This window comes from Budorcas taxicolor, chromosome 7, assembly GCF_023091745.1.
Source record: "Budorcas taxicolor isolate Tak-1 chromosome 7, Takin1.1, whole genome shotgun sequence".
In the NCBI taxonomy this organism is placed as follows: domain Eukaryota; kingdom Metazoa; phylum Chordata; class Mammalia; order Artiodactyla; family Bovidae; genus Budorcas; species Budorcas taxicolor.
Window position 1 is genome coordinate 41,231,123 of NC_068916.1, and position 17,572 is coordinate 41,248,694.

The 17,572-nt window shown below is 36.7% G+C and overlaps 1 protein-coding gene across 1 annotated transcript; it reads right to left on the bottom strand.

The window, feature by feature from the left end:
• Positions 1 to 1,788: 1,788 nt before the first annotated feature.
• Positions 1,789 to 2,748, bottom strand: LOC128051669 (olfactory receptor 6F1-like). The gene has a single exon (XM_052644306.1). The coding sequence runs from the start codon at positions 2,746 to 2,748 to the stop codon at positions 1,789 to 1,791; it is 960 nt and encodes a 319-aa protein (XP_052500266.1).
• Between the last annotated feature and the right edge of the window lie 14,824 nt (positions 2,749 to 17,572).

Below are 17,572 nucleotides of genomic sequence, written 5' to 3' on the forward strand. Positions count from 1 at the left end.
TGACTTCCTCCCTATAACAGTTAGATAGCATCTCTGACTCAGTGGACATGAATCTGAGCAAACTCTGGGAGATAGGGAAGGACAGGGAAGCCTGGTGTACTGCAGTCCATGGAATTGCAGAGTCGGACTTGACTGAGTGACTGAATAATAAAAATCGAATATTTTCCTGTTATTGTTATAATTGTATATGCTTTTGATATTCTGTTGGAAAAGAAAGGGTTAAAATGTTGATGGATAGCATACATTTTTCATTTACATGTACAGGTAACTTTGACAATAGTTTCCATGAATATGTACTGCATTAAAAATAAAAACTCATTGGCAATTCATGCAAACAACTTGTTTTAATTATGTACCAAAACTGACATGTCAAAATTTAAAAGAGAAAACAAGCATTGTGATGTGTAAGACAATTTTGAATCAATTTTTTTAAAGATTTTTTAAAAAAAAACTTTGACTTCTTAAAATAGTTCTTCTAGTGATCTCATTTGCAAATCAGTCAACTGGGGAATCTTGCTTCAATGTATAGTCTCATTCAAGGCACTGTGGTTAGATTTGCATTTCTACAATGTCCCAGGTTACTCTGATGCTTCTACGCCACTGACCACACTCTAAATAGCAAAACTTTCAGAGGCAATCTGGTCAAGAAAGTGAAGTGAAAGTGTTAATCTCTTACTTGCGTCCGACTCTTTGTGATCCCATGGACTCTAGCCTGCCAGGCTCCTCTGTCCACGGAATTCTCCAGGTAAAAATATTGGAGTGGGTATCCATTCTCTTCTCCAGGGGATATTCCCAACCCAGTAATTGAACCGGGGTCTCCTGCATTGCAGGAAGATTCTTTACCGTCTGAGCCACCAGGGAAGTCCCCAGGTAAAGAACACTCATCCTATAAAGCTTTGATAGAATTTATTTCTTACAGCACTTCTGTAATCCTTTTTGCTATTAAACTCTATTGAAATAAAACTTGTAAAGCTTTTCATTAACATGGAAGGTGGACTCGATAATGGCATTCTTTTTTCTAAGACTTTTTCTTCCCTTCTTCCCCTGTCTTTCTCTGGTTTAATTAAATTAGTTTGCTTAAATTATTGTGTGCTTAAATATTTTATAAGAATATTAGAAAGTTGATACTTGTTTTTACCATATTAGATGTTCAGTTCTTGTACTCTCTAGTTCTAGATTTTTCCTTTTTTCCCTCTACTTACTAAAATTTTTACCTCTGTGATCATTAGAAATTCTGCAATAGTATCTGAAAAATTTTAACTATCTAATATTTTCCTGATATTTTTCTAATGAAATTCTCCACTTATACTTATATGCATACTTAAATCAACATCCATATTTGTGAATAATATCTGGCTCATTATATGTGTTTAATAAATATTTAATGAATTTAAAGTAAAAGATGGTACATTTATAATGGTCCATCTATTAAATGAAGTAACACTGATTATTTAACAGAAACAAATTCTGGCCCAAGGTTACTATTAGGATATAAATTATTTAAAAAATCAACCTAACCATTATATGGGACTAAATTAGCCAATTTTCCCACTGTAAATGTCGCATGGGCAGGAAATGTATGTTATTTGTCTCTTTATTATTATGGCATTGCACTGAGGTCTTCTTGAACATAGTAATTACAGAATACCTATTTCAGCAGAATTCAAACCAAAATGAAAAGTACAGATATGTCCATATTAGGTGGTATCACTTACATAATTTTAAATACTTACCGTTTGCAGATGTGGTTTGGGAATCAATTCTAAATTGCTTGTTTTAGTTGATCTCTCAAATATTCTGCATGTGTCTGGCTGAGAGAAACCTCTTTTGTGCTAGAAATTTCCTGAAAGCTTTCTTCACATCTTTGTTTCTTAGGGTGTATACAAGAGGATTTACCAATGGAGTGACTACACAGTAGAATACTGAAATCACTTTACCCATGGTAAAGTTGTACTTGGCTGGAGGACGAACATAGGCAAAGATAATGGTGCCATAATAGATGGTGACCACAGTGATGTGGGAGGCACAGGTGGAGAAAGTTTTCTTCCGAGCCTCTCGAGAAGATAGCTTGATTATTGTGACCACAATATTCCCATAGGACGACATAGTGAGAAGAAAAGAACTTAGAATCACAACAGAGCTACATGTGTAACCCAAAGCCTCGACCAAGAATGTATCTGAGCAGGAAAGTTTAAAAATTGGGTCTGAGTCACAGAAGAAATGATTGATCTTCTGGGGTCCACAAAAGTTTAGGTAAGAGATGAGTATGGTAGGTAGGAGAGGGGCAATGAAGCCCCCAATCCAAGATCCAGCTGAAAACTGCAGGCATACCTGGAGACTCATGAGGAATGAGTATCTTAGAGGGCTGCATATAGCCAGGTATCGATCATAGGCCATCACAGCCAACAGGATGCACTCTGTAGCCCCCATAGAGAAAAAAAAATAGTACTGCATTATACAACCAGAAACAGAAATGGTAACAACCTGTGAGAGACAAGTGGCCAGCAGTTTAGGCACTGTGACTGTTGTGTACCAGATCTCCAGAAATGACAAATTTCCTAAAAAAATGTACATGGGTGTTTGAAGTGTGGAATCCATGAGAACAATGAAAATGATGAGGGTGTTTCCCATGAGAGAGAGCAGATATACAGTGAGAAAAATCACAAATAATGCAAGCCTTAGATAAAGAACACCAGAAAATCCAAGAAAAATAAATTCTGTTACTCTTGTTTGATTTGCCACATTCATATCTCATCTTCTTGGTTTGAAATGAATCAACAAATCCTAGAATATGGCAGATAAGCAAGGAAGGAATATTTCACATTTATTTCATGATGATAATAGACAAAATAATAAAGATTAATGTCTGGCAAAAATAATTGGTATCTTTATAAGTATTTTTACATCATTTAGTTTATCTAGTTTATGAAATAAATCACAAAGGTAAGCAGTCTAATAATCTACTTTACAAATGAAGAAACTTAACAAGTATTTTTCCTAATTACATCACTTTAATTTGAGGGTGATATAGTATATCCAAATAGGTTGTTTTAAGCAACCGCAGGTCAACTAATATATAAAATGTGGCCATTGGAACAAGCATGCCATTATTACATCGCTGAAGATTTCACATCCTATACATTAGAAGAGGGTGAAGAAATGAGCAGCAGGTAAATCAGAGGCCAGTGCATTGGGGGTGGGCACTCTCAGAATGGACCCCCTGGGCCATACTAGTAGCCTTAAGTAGACAAAGAATTGCCTACACTTTTAACACTATAAACCCTGTTACATGGAATCCTTTACGGTTTGGTGGGAAATTGGTAGATGAGCAAACTATCTGCAGAAAATTTTTTTTAAAAGTGTGAATTTGACATTTATGGACAAGCTTTTGTTCATAAATATTATTTTAACTTTTTTAGTTTTTGTTTTTAAAATCATTGCATCTATTAATTCTCCTACATTGTTTGTGTGTGTGTGTGTGTTAGTTGCTTAGTCGTGTCCAACTCTTTGCAACCCCATAGACTGTAGCCCACCAGGCCCCTCTGTCCATGGGATTCTTCAGGCAAAAACACTGGAGCAAGTTGCCGTTTCCTTCTCCAAAAGAAACTATAGAAAGAAAGTGAAGTTGCTCAGTTGTTTAGGAGCAGTCAAAAATTAATATTAAAGTCACAAATTCATTCATCCTTCAATGCATATAGCATTCTTAAGTGCATAATACAGTATTTATAACTATAGTTGTAACTAGTTCTTATCAAAATTTAGAAGAACAAGAAATCTTGTTTTAGAGAAACAATGCTTTTTAACTGTTATATCTATGTATATATGTGCTCTGGTGCCAAAATATCCAGATGATAAAGTCAAATTATAATAGAAAACATCTTAATATGCATATTAAAACTTTGTATATGTAAAATATGTATATTTGTCATCTAAATAAAAGTTCTGATAGTAAAAATATAGACTTTAATCTTCTATATCACAATGAAAAACTAGCTAAATGGAATATGAAAGCAATATGGTTCATGTCCACAGATTTCTGTTGTAAACCTCTATGGACGTTTTGAATCATAAACATCTATAGAGAAATGTATATAGGCTTTATGCCACAGCCTTCATGCTCCCTATGGCATTCTTATGATAAAGTAAAACTTTTCAGGTTATATATGATAAAAATTTAAACCAACGTTTTGATTTTTTTTTTCCATTTCCCATCTTTTTATTACATTACTTGACACATGACAGTTACCACCTTGGCTTTCTTTTAACTGGAAAGAAAAATTTTTTTATATTTTTTCACAAAAGTTATGTAATAGTCAAACTGTTCAGTTACTTTTACTTTGGTCTCAAAATGATCCTTTTGGTGTCTGGAAGTCCCTACCTGTTTGGTTATAGTGGTTACAAACAAAACCACATACTTAAGCAAACATTTAACAAAAATATTCCTTACACCTTCTACAGAACAATGTTTTGATATATAATCCCCTAAAACTTCTAAGATTTTTGCCACATTACTCTGAATAATAAAAATAAAATTGTGCTTTTAAAGCCAGTTATTGCACTGTTCAAAAGTATTTTTAAAAATATGACTAGAAATTGACCTAGAATATATAATTTAAGAAAGCCATTTTGGGGAAAGAACCAGGATGAAAATTTTTTAATGTGTTTGTCAAGTTTGGTACTCTGGTATCACAAGAAAAATATTAATATTTATATTCCTTTTGTAAGACTATGTGTCTGAAGTGTTGATCAGTTACTCAGTCATGTCCATCTCTTTGTGACCCCATAGAATGCAACATACCAGGCTTCCCTGTCCTACGCTATCTTCTGGAGTTTGTTTAACTCATATGCCAAAGTTTTCTCATTGCTATTATCTATATATCTGATAACTGGGAAAGATTGAAGGCAGGAGAAGGGGATGACAGAAGATGAGTTGGTTGTGGGCATCACCAATACAATGGGCATGAGTTTGAGCAAGCTCCGGGAGATGGTGAAGGACAGGGAAGCCTGGTGTGTTATAGTCCATGGGCTTGCAAAGAGTCAGACACAACTGAGCAGCTGAACAACAAATAGCCTACTATTTAGTCATGCTATAGCATGTCACAGACTAATCTTCTATTGTTACTTTTGCTATTCTCCTAGAATTAACAAAATGAAAGAAAAACTGCTTATTTGGAAGGAATATAAGTAGAAATTTAACAATAAAGTTAATTAAATACCATCCCAAAGAAAATATTTTTTCTTTTTCAAAATTACATAATTCTACCATTAGGCAGAGGGGAGTTGTTCACTCTCCAACTATATACATATATATATATATATATATATATATATATATACTGAGTAGGAAACGAATGGAGAAGGCGATGGCAACCCACTCCAGTACTCTTGCCTGGAAAATCCCTTGGATGGAGGAGCCTGGTAGGCTGCAGTCCATGGGATCACAGAGTTGCACATGACTGAACGACTTCACTTTCAGTTTTCACTTTCATGCATTGGAGAAGGAAATGGAAACCCACTCCAGTATTCTTGCCTGGAGAATCCCAGGGACGGGGGAGGCTGGTGGGCTGCCGTCTATGGGGTCATACAGAGTCGGACATGACTGAAGCGACTTAGCAGCAGCAGCAGCAGTAGGAAACAATGATAAAAATAAAAATTTTTTAACATTTATATAGAAATATAATAGCATTTAAATATAAGGAGAAACTTACATATATTTTTACTTATTTGATGTTTTAATTGATAAGCTATAATAACTCTTCTTGCATGCCAAATAAATATCTGAAAAACTGCCTCAAATCACAGAAATAATCTAAATGATAGAAAGTATTGTTATATAACACTACTATTCTCTAGAAATGTGAGAAATAACACACGTTATATCCACTCAGGTATACTCACAGCTTATGTTTTTTATATTTTTCAGAAATTTAAGGCTATTATTTATATTTTTTAAATGCTCTTTTTCATGCTGTTCATGAATTAGATTGCACTGTATTCAATTAGTTTATGAGGGAAATAAGCTGAGGGATCTGCTCCCTGCTATGCCATTGACTTTGGCACACCATCTATGCTACAGATAAACACAGAATTCCTTGCGTGTTTTTTTCTTTTTTCTCACTTTGTTTGTCCCTGTGGCCAGGATGTAGGCAAAGACATGGTCTGAGATCCCCTTGAGAGAAGTATTAGGATTTCATCAGCCTTGAAACTTAGAGAACTGGCATCTACCTTGGGACACCTACCTGCAGAAATTCTCTGAGGACTTTCCTTCGGTGAAAGTCAGAGTATTCTCCTCGTGGGGGTCAAAGGAAAAGACAAAATGTGAGAAGCATTTGAAATATCTCCACAGAAACTGAAGAAATATTCTCCTAAATGGCTTTAACTGATTGCCACTGCCCATAGACTTCATCCTTCACCTGTAAGTTCAATATTGTGTCTCAATGTGTCAGCCACCACAGAAGATAATATTCTCTAGCATACAAAATCCAAGCTGCATTCGCAGTGAAAAATCTTTCTTTTCAATAAAACAAATGAACAAAAAACAACACTGGCTTGACATCTTTTGATAGCAAATAACTCAACTCAAAAGCATTTACCAAGTGTATGTGGAAAACAAGATTGCCCACTTTAGCCAATATCAGGATTGAGTCATTTCACAAACAGTTACAGAGGAGGCATTGTACATATGTGCAGAGAATGAAAGCATAACAAACTTCAGTATCAGAAGAAGAAGAAAACAGCTAGAATAGCGAATAAAATAAAATAGATGCTGTTCATATACATGCGATGAAAAGAGAATTAACAATGTAAGTTTGAGGTTGTTTAAATTACTCACAGAAAATAATGTCTGTTTAGCATGTTGTTTTATATACAGTTCATTATCCCACATGTAAATAAAACAAAAGCACAAATAAATGCCAAGTAGGTCAAACTTTTATGTATTAAAGAAATAGATTATAAACCAGTAGTCAATGAGGCAGTGGAAGACACCAAGAGCTTTTGAAAATGTGTGGAGATAGTTTTTATTTCCAGGAACATGAAATGTTGGTTTCATGTGTTAATATCATCATGAAAGTGGCTTAGATAAGAATCCTTATCCAAGGATTTCAAATCCCCTACCGAAGGTATTAATAGTGTTCCCACTGAGTATTGCTATAAGAGAAGACATCACTTTATAAGTGTTTAGAGCTATAATTTACACATAATAAACTGCACCCATTATAAATATAGAGCTGAATGATTTTCACAAATCTATACACACACACACATAATTCCAACCACAGTAAAAAATGTAGCACTCATATACTACGTAAAGCTTCCTCATGCCCTTTACTTTCACATTATTTCCCCCTTAGACTCAAGCAATGAATGCGTAGTGACAAATAATATAGGTTTGCTTATTCTAGATTTTCAATTATATAGAATTCATGGGTCATATATTCTTTTCTGTCATCTACCATGATAGATACTTTTCCATGCTGCTGTGTGTTTTGTATGTCTGTTACTTTTTATTATGTTGATTTTTATTTCTTTGAATGAATATAAATATCAAAGTTAAATTAGCTATTTGCATGTTGGTAGATAATTAGATTGTTTCCAACTTGGGGTAAATGAAAGCAAAACTAATATAAACTTCTATTTACAAATCCTTGCTGCATATATGGTTCATTTCACTTGATTAAACAGCTAGGGAGACGATTGCTAGCTCATGTGGTAAGTGCTTTATTATTTAACAAGAAATTACCATAAGATTTCCAAAGTCATTACAGCTTTTTACATTCCCACTTTAATACTTTTTTTTGTAGTAATTATATAGCATACTTGATGCCTTGCTTTATATTTCTGATGACTAATGAAAGAATCTTTTCATGTGTTATCTGGCCATTGTTATGAAAATTTGTGTAATACAAAGTAATCAGGTCAAACTGATTCAAAAGAATTAAATGTAAGACTCAACTGTAAAACTGCTAGAGAAAACATCAGGGAACGTCTTCTTGAAATTGGTCTTTGTAAAGAATCTTTTACTATGACATCAAAAGCAAAAGAAAATAAAACAAAAATAAATGAAGGGAATATTTTAAGCTAAAGATTCTCCTGCACAGCCAATAATCATCATAATAAAATAAGTCAGCATATGGAATGGAATATGTACACACTATATATGTGATATGGAGTTAATATTCAACATATATAAGGAACTCATAATTCATTATTAAAAGTAATAGTTGAAAATGGGGAAAGGACTTACATAGAGATAACACTAAAAGAAATATTAAATTAACTAACAGGTAAATGTAAAGTCCAACATCACTAATCATCAGGGAAGTAAAAATCAAAAACACATGTAAGCAGCTATACGTCAATAAAATGAAAAACTTAGAAGTAGAGAAATTCTTGGAAAGGTATACCCTCCCAAAAATGAACCAAGGAGAAATAGAAAATATGAACAGACCAATCATAAGTAATGAAATTGAAACTGGGGTTTAAAACTTCCAACAAACAAGGGTCCAGGAACAGATGGCTTCACAGGCAAAGCCTGTCAAACATTTAGAGAAGAGCTAACACTATCCTTCTCAAAGAACTGCAAATGATTTCAGAAGAAGGGACAATCCCAAACTCATTCTATGAGGCCGCCGTCACCCCCATCCCAAAACTATACAAAGATAGCACAAACAAAAAGGAAAATTATAGGCCAATATCACTTATAAACACAGAAAGCCTCAACAAAATACTAGCAAATTGAATTAAAAAAAATATTAAAAGCACCATACAACATGATCAGGTGAGATTTATCCCAGTGATGCAAGAATTCTTCAACGTATTAACAAATTGAAGAATAAAAATCATGGGATCATCTTGATAGATGCAGAAAAAAGCTTTTGACAATGTTCAACTTTTCATCAAGTTTATGATTTAAAAAATCCAGAAAGTGATCATAGAGGGAGCCTACTTCAACATAATAAAGGGCATATATGACAGACACACAGCAAACATCATTCTCAATAGTCAAAAACTGAATGCATTTCTTTTCAGATCAAGAACAAGAAAAGGATGATCACCCTCACCACTTTTAATCAACATAGTTCTGGAAGTCCTAGCCATGGCAGTCTGAGAAGAAAAAGGAATCCACAGGGGAAAAGAAGTAATTATCCCTGCTTACAGATGACATAATATTATACATAGAAATCCTAAAGATGTAACCAGAAAAGTACTAGAACTAATCAGTGCAGAAGTTTTTAATCTCCTGGCTTAAATCTATTAGTCAGTATTTTATTTTTGATGTTATTTAAAGTGGATTTTTTGGTCAATGTTGTTTTCAGATAAGTTATTGTTAGGACATAACAATAGAGCAATTGCTTTTGTATGGTAAATTTTATTCTACAACATTATTCATTTTTTTGGTGTTGAGATTTATTTATTTTTTACTGGAGTATAGCTGCTTCATCATGTGTTGTTAATATCTGCCATCCAGCAAAGTAAATAAATTATATGTACACATACATCCAATCATTTTTAGATTTATTTCCCACTTATATCACCACAGATCATTGAGTAGAGTTCCTTATTCTATACAATAAGTTTTCATCGGTTATCTATTTTATTCATAATACCATATAAATGTCAACCTAATCTCCCATTCCTCTCACCTCTCTCCCCTCTTGGTGACCATAAGTTTGTTCTCTATATCTGTAACTCTATTTCTACTTTGAAGGAAGTGTATCTGTAACATTTTTCTAGATTCCACATATAAGTGATACTATATGATATTTGGAACGCTGCATTCAGACGATTATATCTTTCCTTTTCTCCTTTGCTTTTCACTTCTTTTCTTTTCACAGCTATTTATAAGGCCTCCCCAACACAGCCATTTTGCTTTATTGCATTTCTTTTCCATGGGGATGGTCTTGATCCCTGTCTCCTGTACAATGTCACGAACCTCAGTCCATAGTTCATCAGGCACTCTGTCTATCAGATCTAGTCCCTTAAATCTATTTCTCACTTCCACTGTATAATCATAAGGGATTTGATTTAGGTCATACCTGAATGGTCTAATGGTTTTCCCTACTTTCTTCAATTTAAGTCTGAATTTGGCAATAAGGAGTTCATGATCTGAGCCACAGTCAGCTCCAGGTCTTGTTCTTGCTGACTGTATAGTGCTTCTCCATCTTTGGCTGCAAAGAATATAATCAATCTGATTTCAGTATTGATCATCTGGTGATGTCCATGTGTAAGAGTCTTCTTTTTGTTGTTGGAAGAGGCTGTTTGCTATGACCAGTGCGTTATATTGGCAAAACTTTATTAGCCTTTGCCCTGCTTCATTCCGTATTCCAATACCAAATTTGCCTGTTACTCCTACTTTTGCATTCCAGTCTCCTATAATGAAAAGGACATCTTTTTTGGGTGTTAGTTCTAAAAGATCTTGTAGGTCTTCATAGAACCGTTCAACTTCGGTTACTTCAGCATTACTGGTTGGGGCACAGACTTGGAATACCATGATATTGAATTGTTATCTTGGAAACGAACAGAGATCATTCTGTCGTTTTTGAGATTGCATCCAAGTACTGCATTTCAGACTCTGTTGTTGACCATGATGGCTACTCCATTTCTTCTAAGGGATTTCTGCCCACAGTAGTAGATATAATGGTCACCTGAGTTAAATTCACCCATTCCAGTCCATTTTAGTTCTCTGATTCCTAGAATGTCGACGTTCACTCTTGCCATCTCCTGTTTGACCACTTCCAATTTGCCTTGATTCATGTACCTGACATTCCAGGTTCCTATGCAATATTGCTCTTTATATCATTGGACCTTGCGTCTATCACCAGTCACGTCCACAGCTGGGTATTGTTTTTGCTTTGGCTCCATCCTTTCATGTTTTCTGGAGTTATTTCTCCACTGATGTCCAGTAGCATATTGGGTACCTACCTATCTGGGGAGTTCCTCTTTCAGTATCTTATCATTTTGCCTTTTCATACTGTTCATGGGATTCTCAAGGCAAGAATACTGAAGTGGCTTGCCCTTCCCTTCTCCAGTCAACCACATTCTCTCAGACCTCTCTACCATGACCCGCCAATCCTGGCTGGCCCCACAGGGCATGGCTTAGTTTCATTGAGTTAGACAAGGGTGTGGTTCATGTGACCAGATTGGCTAGTTTTCTGTGATTCTGGTTTCAGTGTGCGTGCCCTCTGATGCCCTCTCGCAACATTACCGTCTTACTGGGGTATCTCTTACCGTGGACATGGGGTATCTCTTCATGGCTGCTCCAGCAAAGTGGAGCCGCTGCTCCTTACCTTGGACAAGGGGTATCTCCTCACCACCGCCCCTACTGACCTTGAAAGTGGAGTAGCTCCTCTCGGCCATCCTGAGACTGGGCAGCCACTGCTCCTTGGATGTGGGGTTGCTCCTCTCGGCTGCTGCCCCTGACCTGAGGTGTGAGGTAGCTCCTCTAGGCCACTCCTGTGCCATTGCAGCCTGGCAGTCTCGGTCACCACCCATGACCTTAGGCGAAGGGTATTTCCTCCTTGCCACGCTTCTGTGTGGTTCATTGCAGCTGGCATTCCAAAGAATAGCCAGAGTTCCAAAGAATAGCAAGGAGAGATAAGAAAACCTTCCTCAGTGATCAATGCAAAGAAATAGAGGAAAACAACAGAATGGGAGAGACTAGAGATCTTGTCAAAAAAATTAGACATACCAAGGGAATATTTCATGCAAAGATGGGCTTGATAAAGGACAGAAATGGTATGGACCTAACAGAAGCAGAAGATATAAGAAGAGGTGGCAAGAATACACGGAAGAACTGTACAAAAAAGATCTTCACGACCCAGATAATCACGATGGGGTGATCACTCACCTAGAGCCAGACATCCCTGGAATGTGAAGTCAAGTGGGCCTTAGAAAACATCATTATGAACAAAGCTAGTAGAGGTGATGAAATTCCAGTTGAGCTCTTTCAAATTCTGAAAGATGATGCTGTGAAAGTGCTACACTCAATATGCCAGCAAATTTGGAAAACTCAGCAGTGGCCACAGAACTGGAAAAGGTCAGTTTTCATTCCAATCTCAACTACCACATAATTGCACACATCTCACACGCTAGTAAAGTAATGCTCAAAATTCTCCAAGCCAGGCTTCAGGAATACGTGAATTGTGAACTTCCTGATGTTCAAACTGGCTTTAGAAAAGGCAGAGGAACCAGGGATCAAATTGCCAACATCCGCTGGATCATGGAAAAAGCAAGAGAGTTCCAGAAAAACATCTATTTCTGCTTTGTTGACTATGTCCAAGCCTTTGACTGTGTGGATCACAATAAACTGTGGAAAATTCTGAAAGAGATGGGAATACCAGACCACCTGACCTGCCTCTTGAGAAACCTATATGCAGGTCAGGAAGCAACAGTTAGAACTGGACATGGAACAACAGACTGGTATCAAATAGGAAAAGGAGTAAGTCAAGGCTGTATATTGTCACCCTGCTTATTTAACTTATATGCAGAGTACATCATGAGAAACGCTGGACTGGAAGAAACACAAGCTGGAATCAAAATTGCTGGGAGAAATATCAATAACCTCAGATATGCAGATGACACCACCCTTATGGCAGAAAGTGAAGAGAAACTAAAGAGCCTCTTGATGAAAGTGAAAGACGAGAGTGAAAAAGTTGGCCTAAAACAGCATTTAGAAAACTAAGATCATGGCAACCCATCCCATCATGTCACATCAAATAGATGGGGAAACAATGGAAACAGTGGCTGACTTTATTGTGGGGCGCTTCAAAATCACTCCATAGTGATGGCAGCCTTAAATTTAAAAGACGCTTGCTCCTTGGAAGGAAATTTATGACCAACCTAGACAGCATATTAAAAAGCAGAGATGTTATTTTTCCAACAAAGACCCATCTAATCAGAGCTATGGTTTTTCCAGTAGTCAGGTATGGGTGTGAGAGCTGGAATATAAAGACAGGTGAGTGCTGAAGAATTGATGCTTTTGAACTGTGTTGTTGGACAAGATTCTTGAGAGTCCCTTGGACTGCAAGAAGATCTAATCAATCAATTCTAAAGGAAATCAGGTCTGAATATTCATTGGAAGGACTGATGCTGAAGCTGAAGCTCCAATACTTTGGCTACCTGGTGCGAACCACTGATTGACTGTAAAGACATGGATGCTGGGAAAGATTGAAGGCAGAAAGAAAAGGGGACAACAGATGAGATGGTTGGATGGCATCACTGATCCGATGGACATGAGTTTGAGTCGGCTCCAGAAACTGCTGATGGACAGGGAAGCCTGGCGTACTGCAGTCCATGGGTTGCAAACAGTTGGACACGACTGAGACACTGAATTGAAGTACTATCTATTATTTTACTTTTACCATCAAAGCTAATTCTTTTCTCTTATTTTTAAAAGATATTACTCTCCATAGAATTTTATTAGTTTTTAATAATTGTTCTGAAGGTGAAGTTAAAGACTTTTATATTCAATTACTGGTGTCACCACAATATATATATCTATATCTATCTATCTATCTATATATCTATATCTATCTATCTATCTATCTATCTATCTATCTATATATACATAAAATGAGATAGACTTTAAATGATAGACTTTCCATATCATTGAATAATTTATTATATTAAAATATGGTCTCATTTAACATCTTTAATCCTCAACTACATTCGAAAGTGATTATGTAGATTCTAGCTACAAATCATAATACATACCTTATATATGTTACTGAAGTTCCTGTACTTATTGATGTGGTATTCTATATTTACCCACAGCCATTGATGAAACAAATGCTCAGAGATTTTAGACACATTGAAATAGGAAGCAAGCCTACAAACATTAGAAATAACAGAGAAGTCAGTTAGAGAGTATTTGGTGAATACCAAGTTTACATCAAACTTTGCAATATGTTATTTCCCTCAACTTAAAACATAATTTCAAAGAAGACGATTAAATATATGTGCACATGTAGTTAAACAAATATAGAGAGCTATAATATAATTAGTAAAGAAGTTATGAATTTATTGGGAGAAACCCAAGTAAGATGGTAGGTGTTGCTAGAGGGCATCAGACGGCAGACACACTGAAACCATAATGACAGAACTAGCCAATCTGATCTCATGAACCACGGCCTTGTCTAACACAATGAAATTAAGCCATGCCCTGTTGGGCCAGCAAGGTGAGCAGGTCATGGTGGAGATGTCTGACATAATGTGGTCCACTGGAGAAGAGAATGGCAAATCACTTCAGTATTCTTGCCTTGAGAACCCCATGAACAGTATGAAGAGGCAAAATGATAAGATACTGAAAGAGGAACTCCCCAGATAGGTAAGTACCCAATATGCTACTGGACATCAGTGGGGAAATAACTCCAGAAAGATTTAAGGGATAGAGCCAAAGCAAAAATGAACCCCAGTTGTGGAAGAGAATGGTGATAGAAACAAGGTCTGATGCTGTAAAGAGCAAAATTGCATAGGAACCTGGAATGTCAGGTCCATGAATCAAGGCAAATTGGAAGTGGTCAAAAAAGAGATGGCAAGAGTGAATGTTGACATTAGGGAATCAGTGAACTAAAATGGACTGGAATGGGTGAATTTAACTCAGGTGACCATTATATCTACTACTGTGGACAGGAATCCCTTAGAAGAAATGGAGTAGCCATCATGGTCAACAACAGAGTCTGAAATGCAGTACTTGGATGCAATTTCAAAAATGACAGAATAATCTCTGTTCATCTCCAAGGCAAACCATTCAATATCACAGTAATCCAAGTCTATGCCCCAACCAGTAATGCTGAAGCAGCTGAGATTGAATGGTTCTATGAAGACCTACAAGATCTTTTAGAACTAACACCCCAAAAAGATGTCCTTTTCATTACAGGGGACTGGAATGCAAAAGTAGGAAGTCAAGAAACACCTGGAGTAACAGGCAAATTTGGTCTTGAAATACAGAATGAAGCAGGGCAAAGGCTAATAAAGTTTTGCCAAGAAAATGCACTGGTCATAGCAAACACTCTCTTCCAACAACAAAAAGAAGACTCTACACATGGACATCACCGGATGGTCAACACTGAAATCAGATTGATTATATTCTTTGCAGCCAAAGATGGAGAAGCACTATACAGTCAGCAAGAACAAGACCTGGAGCTGACTGTGGCTCAGATCATGAACTCCTTATTGCCAAATTCAGACTTAAATTGAAGAAAGTAGGGAAAACCATTAGACCATTCAGGTATGACCTAAATCAAATCCCTTATGATTATACAGTGGAAGTGAGAAATAGATTTAAGGGACTAGATCTGATAGATAGAGTGCCTGATGAACTATGGACTGAGGTTCATGACATTGTACAGGAGACAGGGATCAAGACCATCCCCATGGAAAAGAAATGCAAAAAAGCAACATGGCTGTCTGAGGAGGCCTTACAAATAGCTGTGAAAAGAAGAGAAGCAAAAAGCAAAGGAGAAAAGGAAAGATATAAGCATCTGAATACAAAGTTCCAAAGACTAGCAAGGAGAGATAAGAAAGCCTTCCTCAGTGATCAATGCAAAGAAAGAGGAAAACAACAGAATGGGAAAGACTGCACATCTCCTCAAGAAAATTAGAGATACCAAGGGAACAGTTCATGCAAAGATGGGCTCAATAAAGGACAGAAATGATATGGACTTAACAGAAGCAGAAGATATTAACAAGAGGTGGCAAGAATACACAGAAGAACTATATAAAAAAGAGCTTCATGATCCAGATAATCACGATGGTGTGATCACTCACCTGGAGCCAGACATCCTGGAATGGGAAGTCAAGTGGGCCTTAGAAAGCATCACTATGAACAAAGCTAGTGGAGGTGATGGAATTCCAATTGAGCTATTTCAACTTCTGAAAGATGATCCTGTGAAAGTGCTACACTCAATATGCCAGCAAATTTGGAAAACTCAGCAGTGGCCACAGGACTGGAAAAGGTCAGTTTTCATTCCAATCTCAAAGAAAGGCAATGCCAAAGAATGCTCAAACTACCACATAATTAGACTCATCTCACATGCTAGTAAAGTAATGCTCAAAATTCTCCAAGCCAGGCTTCAGCAATATGTGAACCATGAACTTCCAGATGTTCAAGCTGGCTTTAGAAAAGGCAGAGGAACCAGAGAATTGCCAACATCTGCTGGATCATCGAAAAAGCCAGAGAGTTCCAGAAAAACATCAGTTTCTGCTTTATTGACTATACCCAAGCCTTTGACTCTGTGGATTACAAGAAACTGTGGAATATTCTGAAAGAGATGGGAATACCAGACCACTTGGCCTGCCTCTTGAGAAACCTATATGCAGGTCAGGAAGCAGTAGTTAGAACTGGACATGGAACAACAGACTTGTTCTAAATAAGAAAAGGAGTACATCAAGGCTGTGTATTGTCACTGTACTTATTTAACTTCTATGCAGAGTACATCATGAGAAACGCTGGACTGGAAGAAACACAAGTTGGAATCAAGATTTCTGGAAGAAATATCAATCAGCTTAGATATGCAGATGACACCATCCTTATGACAGAAAGTGAACAGGAACTAAAAAGCCTCTTGATGAAAGTGAAAGAGGAGAGTGAAAAAGTTGCCTTAAAGCTCAACATTCAGAAAGAAGATCATGGCATCTAGTCCCATCACTTCATGGGAAATAGATGGGGAAACAGTGGAAACAGTGGCTGGTTTTATTTTCCTTGGCTCCAAAATCACTGTAGATGATGATTAAAGCCATGAAATTAAAAAACTGTTACTCCTTGGAAGGAAAGTTATGACCAACCTAGATAGCATATTGAAAAGCAGAGACATTACTTTGCCAACCAAGTTCTGTCTAGTCAAGGCTATGGTGTTCCCAGTGGTCATATATGGATGTGAGAGTTGGACTGTGAAGAAAGCTGAGAGCTGAAGAATTGATGTTTTTGAACTGTGTTGTTGGAGAAGACTCTTGAGAGTCCCTTGGACTGCAAGGAGATCCAACCAGTCCATTTTAAAGGAGATCAGTCCTGGGTGTTCTTTGGAAGGAATGATGCTCAAGCTGAAACTCCAGTACTTTGGCCACCTCATTGGAAGAGTCGAGTCATTGGAAAAGACTCTGATGCTGGGAGGGATTGGGGGCAGGAGGAGAAGGGAACGACAGAGGATGAGATGGCTGGATGGCATCACCGACTCAATGGACACGAGTTTTCGTGAACTCCCGGTGTTGGTGTTGGACAGGTGCTGCAATTCATGGGGTCACAAAGAGTCAGACACGACTGAGAGACTGAACTGAACTGAACTGAACTGAACTGAACTGAACTAAATTTTTCAAGATGTATGTATTTTATGTTAAAATGTTATATTAGTTATAAATATGAGTTAATGGCAATAGCAGTAAAAATTATAATACTCTTATTTAATAAACTAAGTAAGTGATTTCAAGGAATATCTATTTTGCAAAATAATGATGGTATAAGCAAATCAAAGACATCATCACCCATTCCTTATACACTAGTAAATTGTAACTACTGTCTAAGTTAAAATGTTTGCTTGCTAAATATTTGCATTTGACTAAGATTTGACCCAGAAAA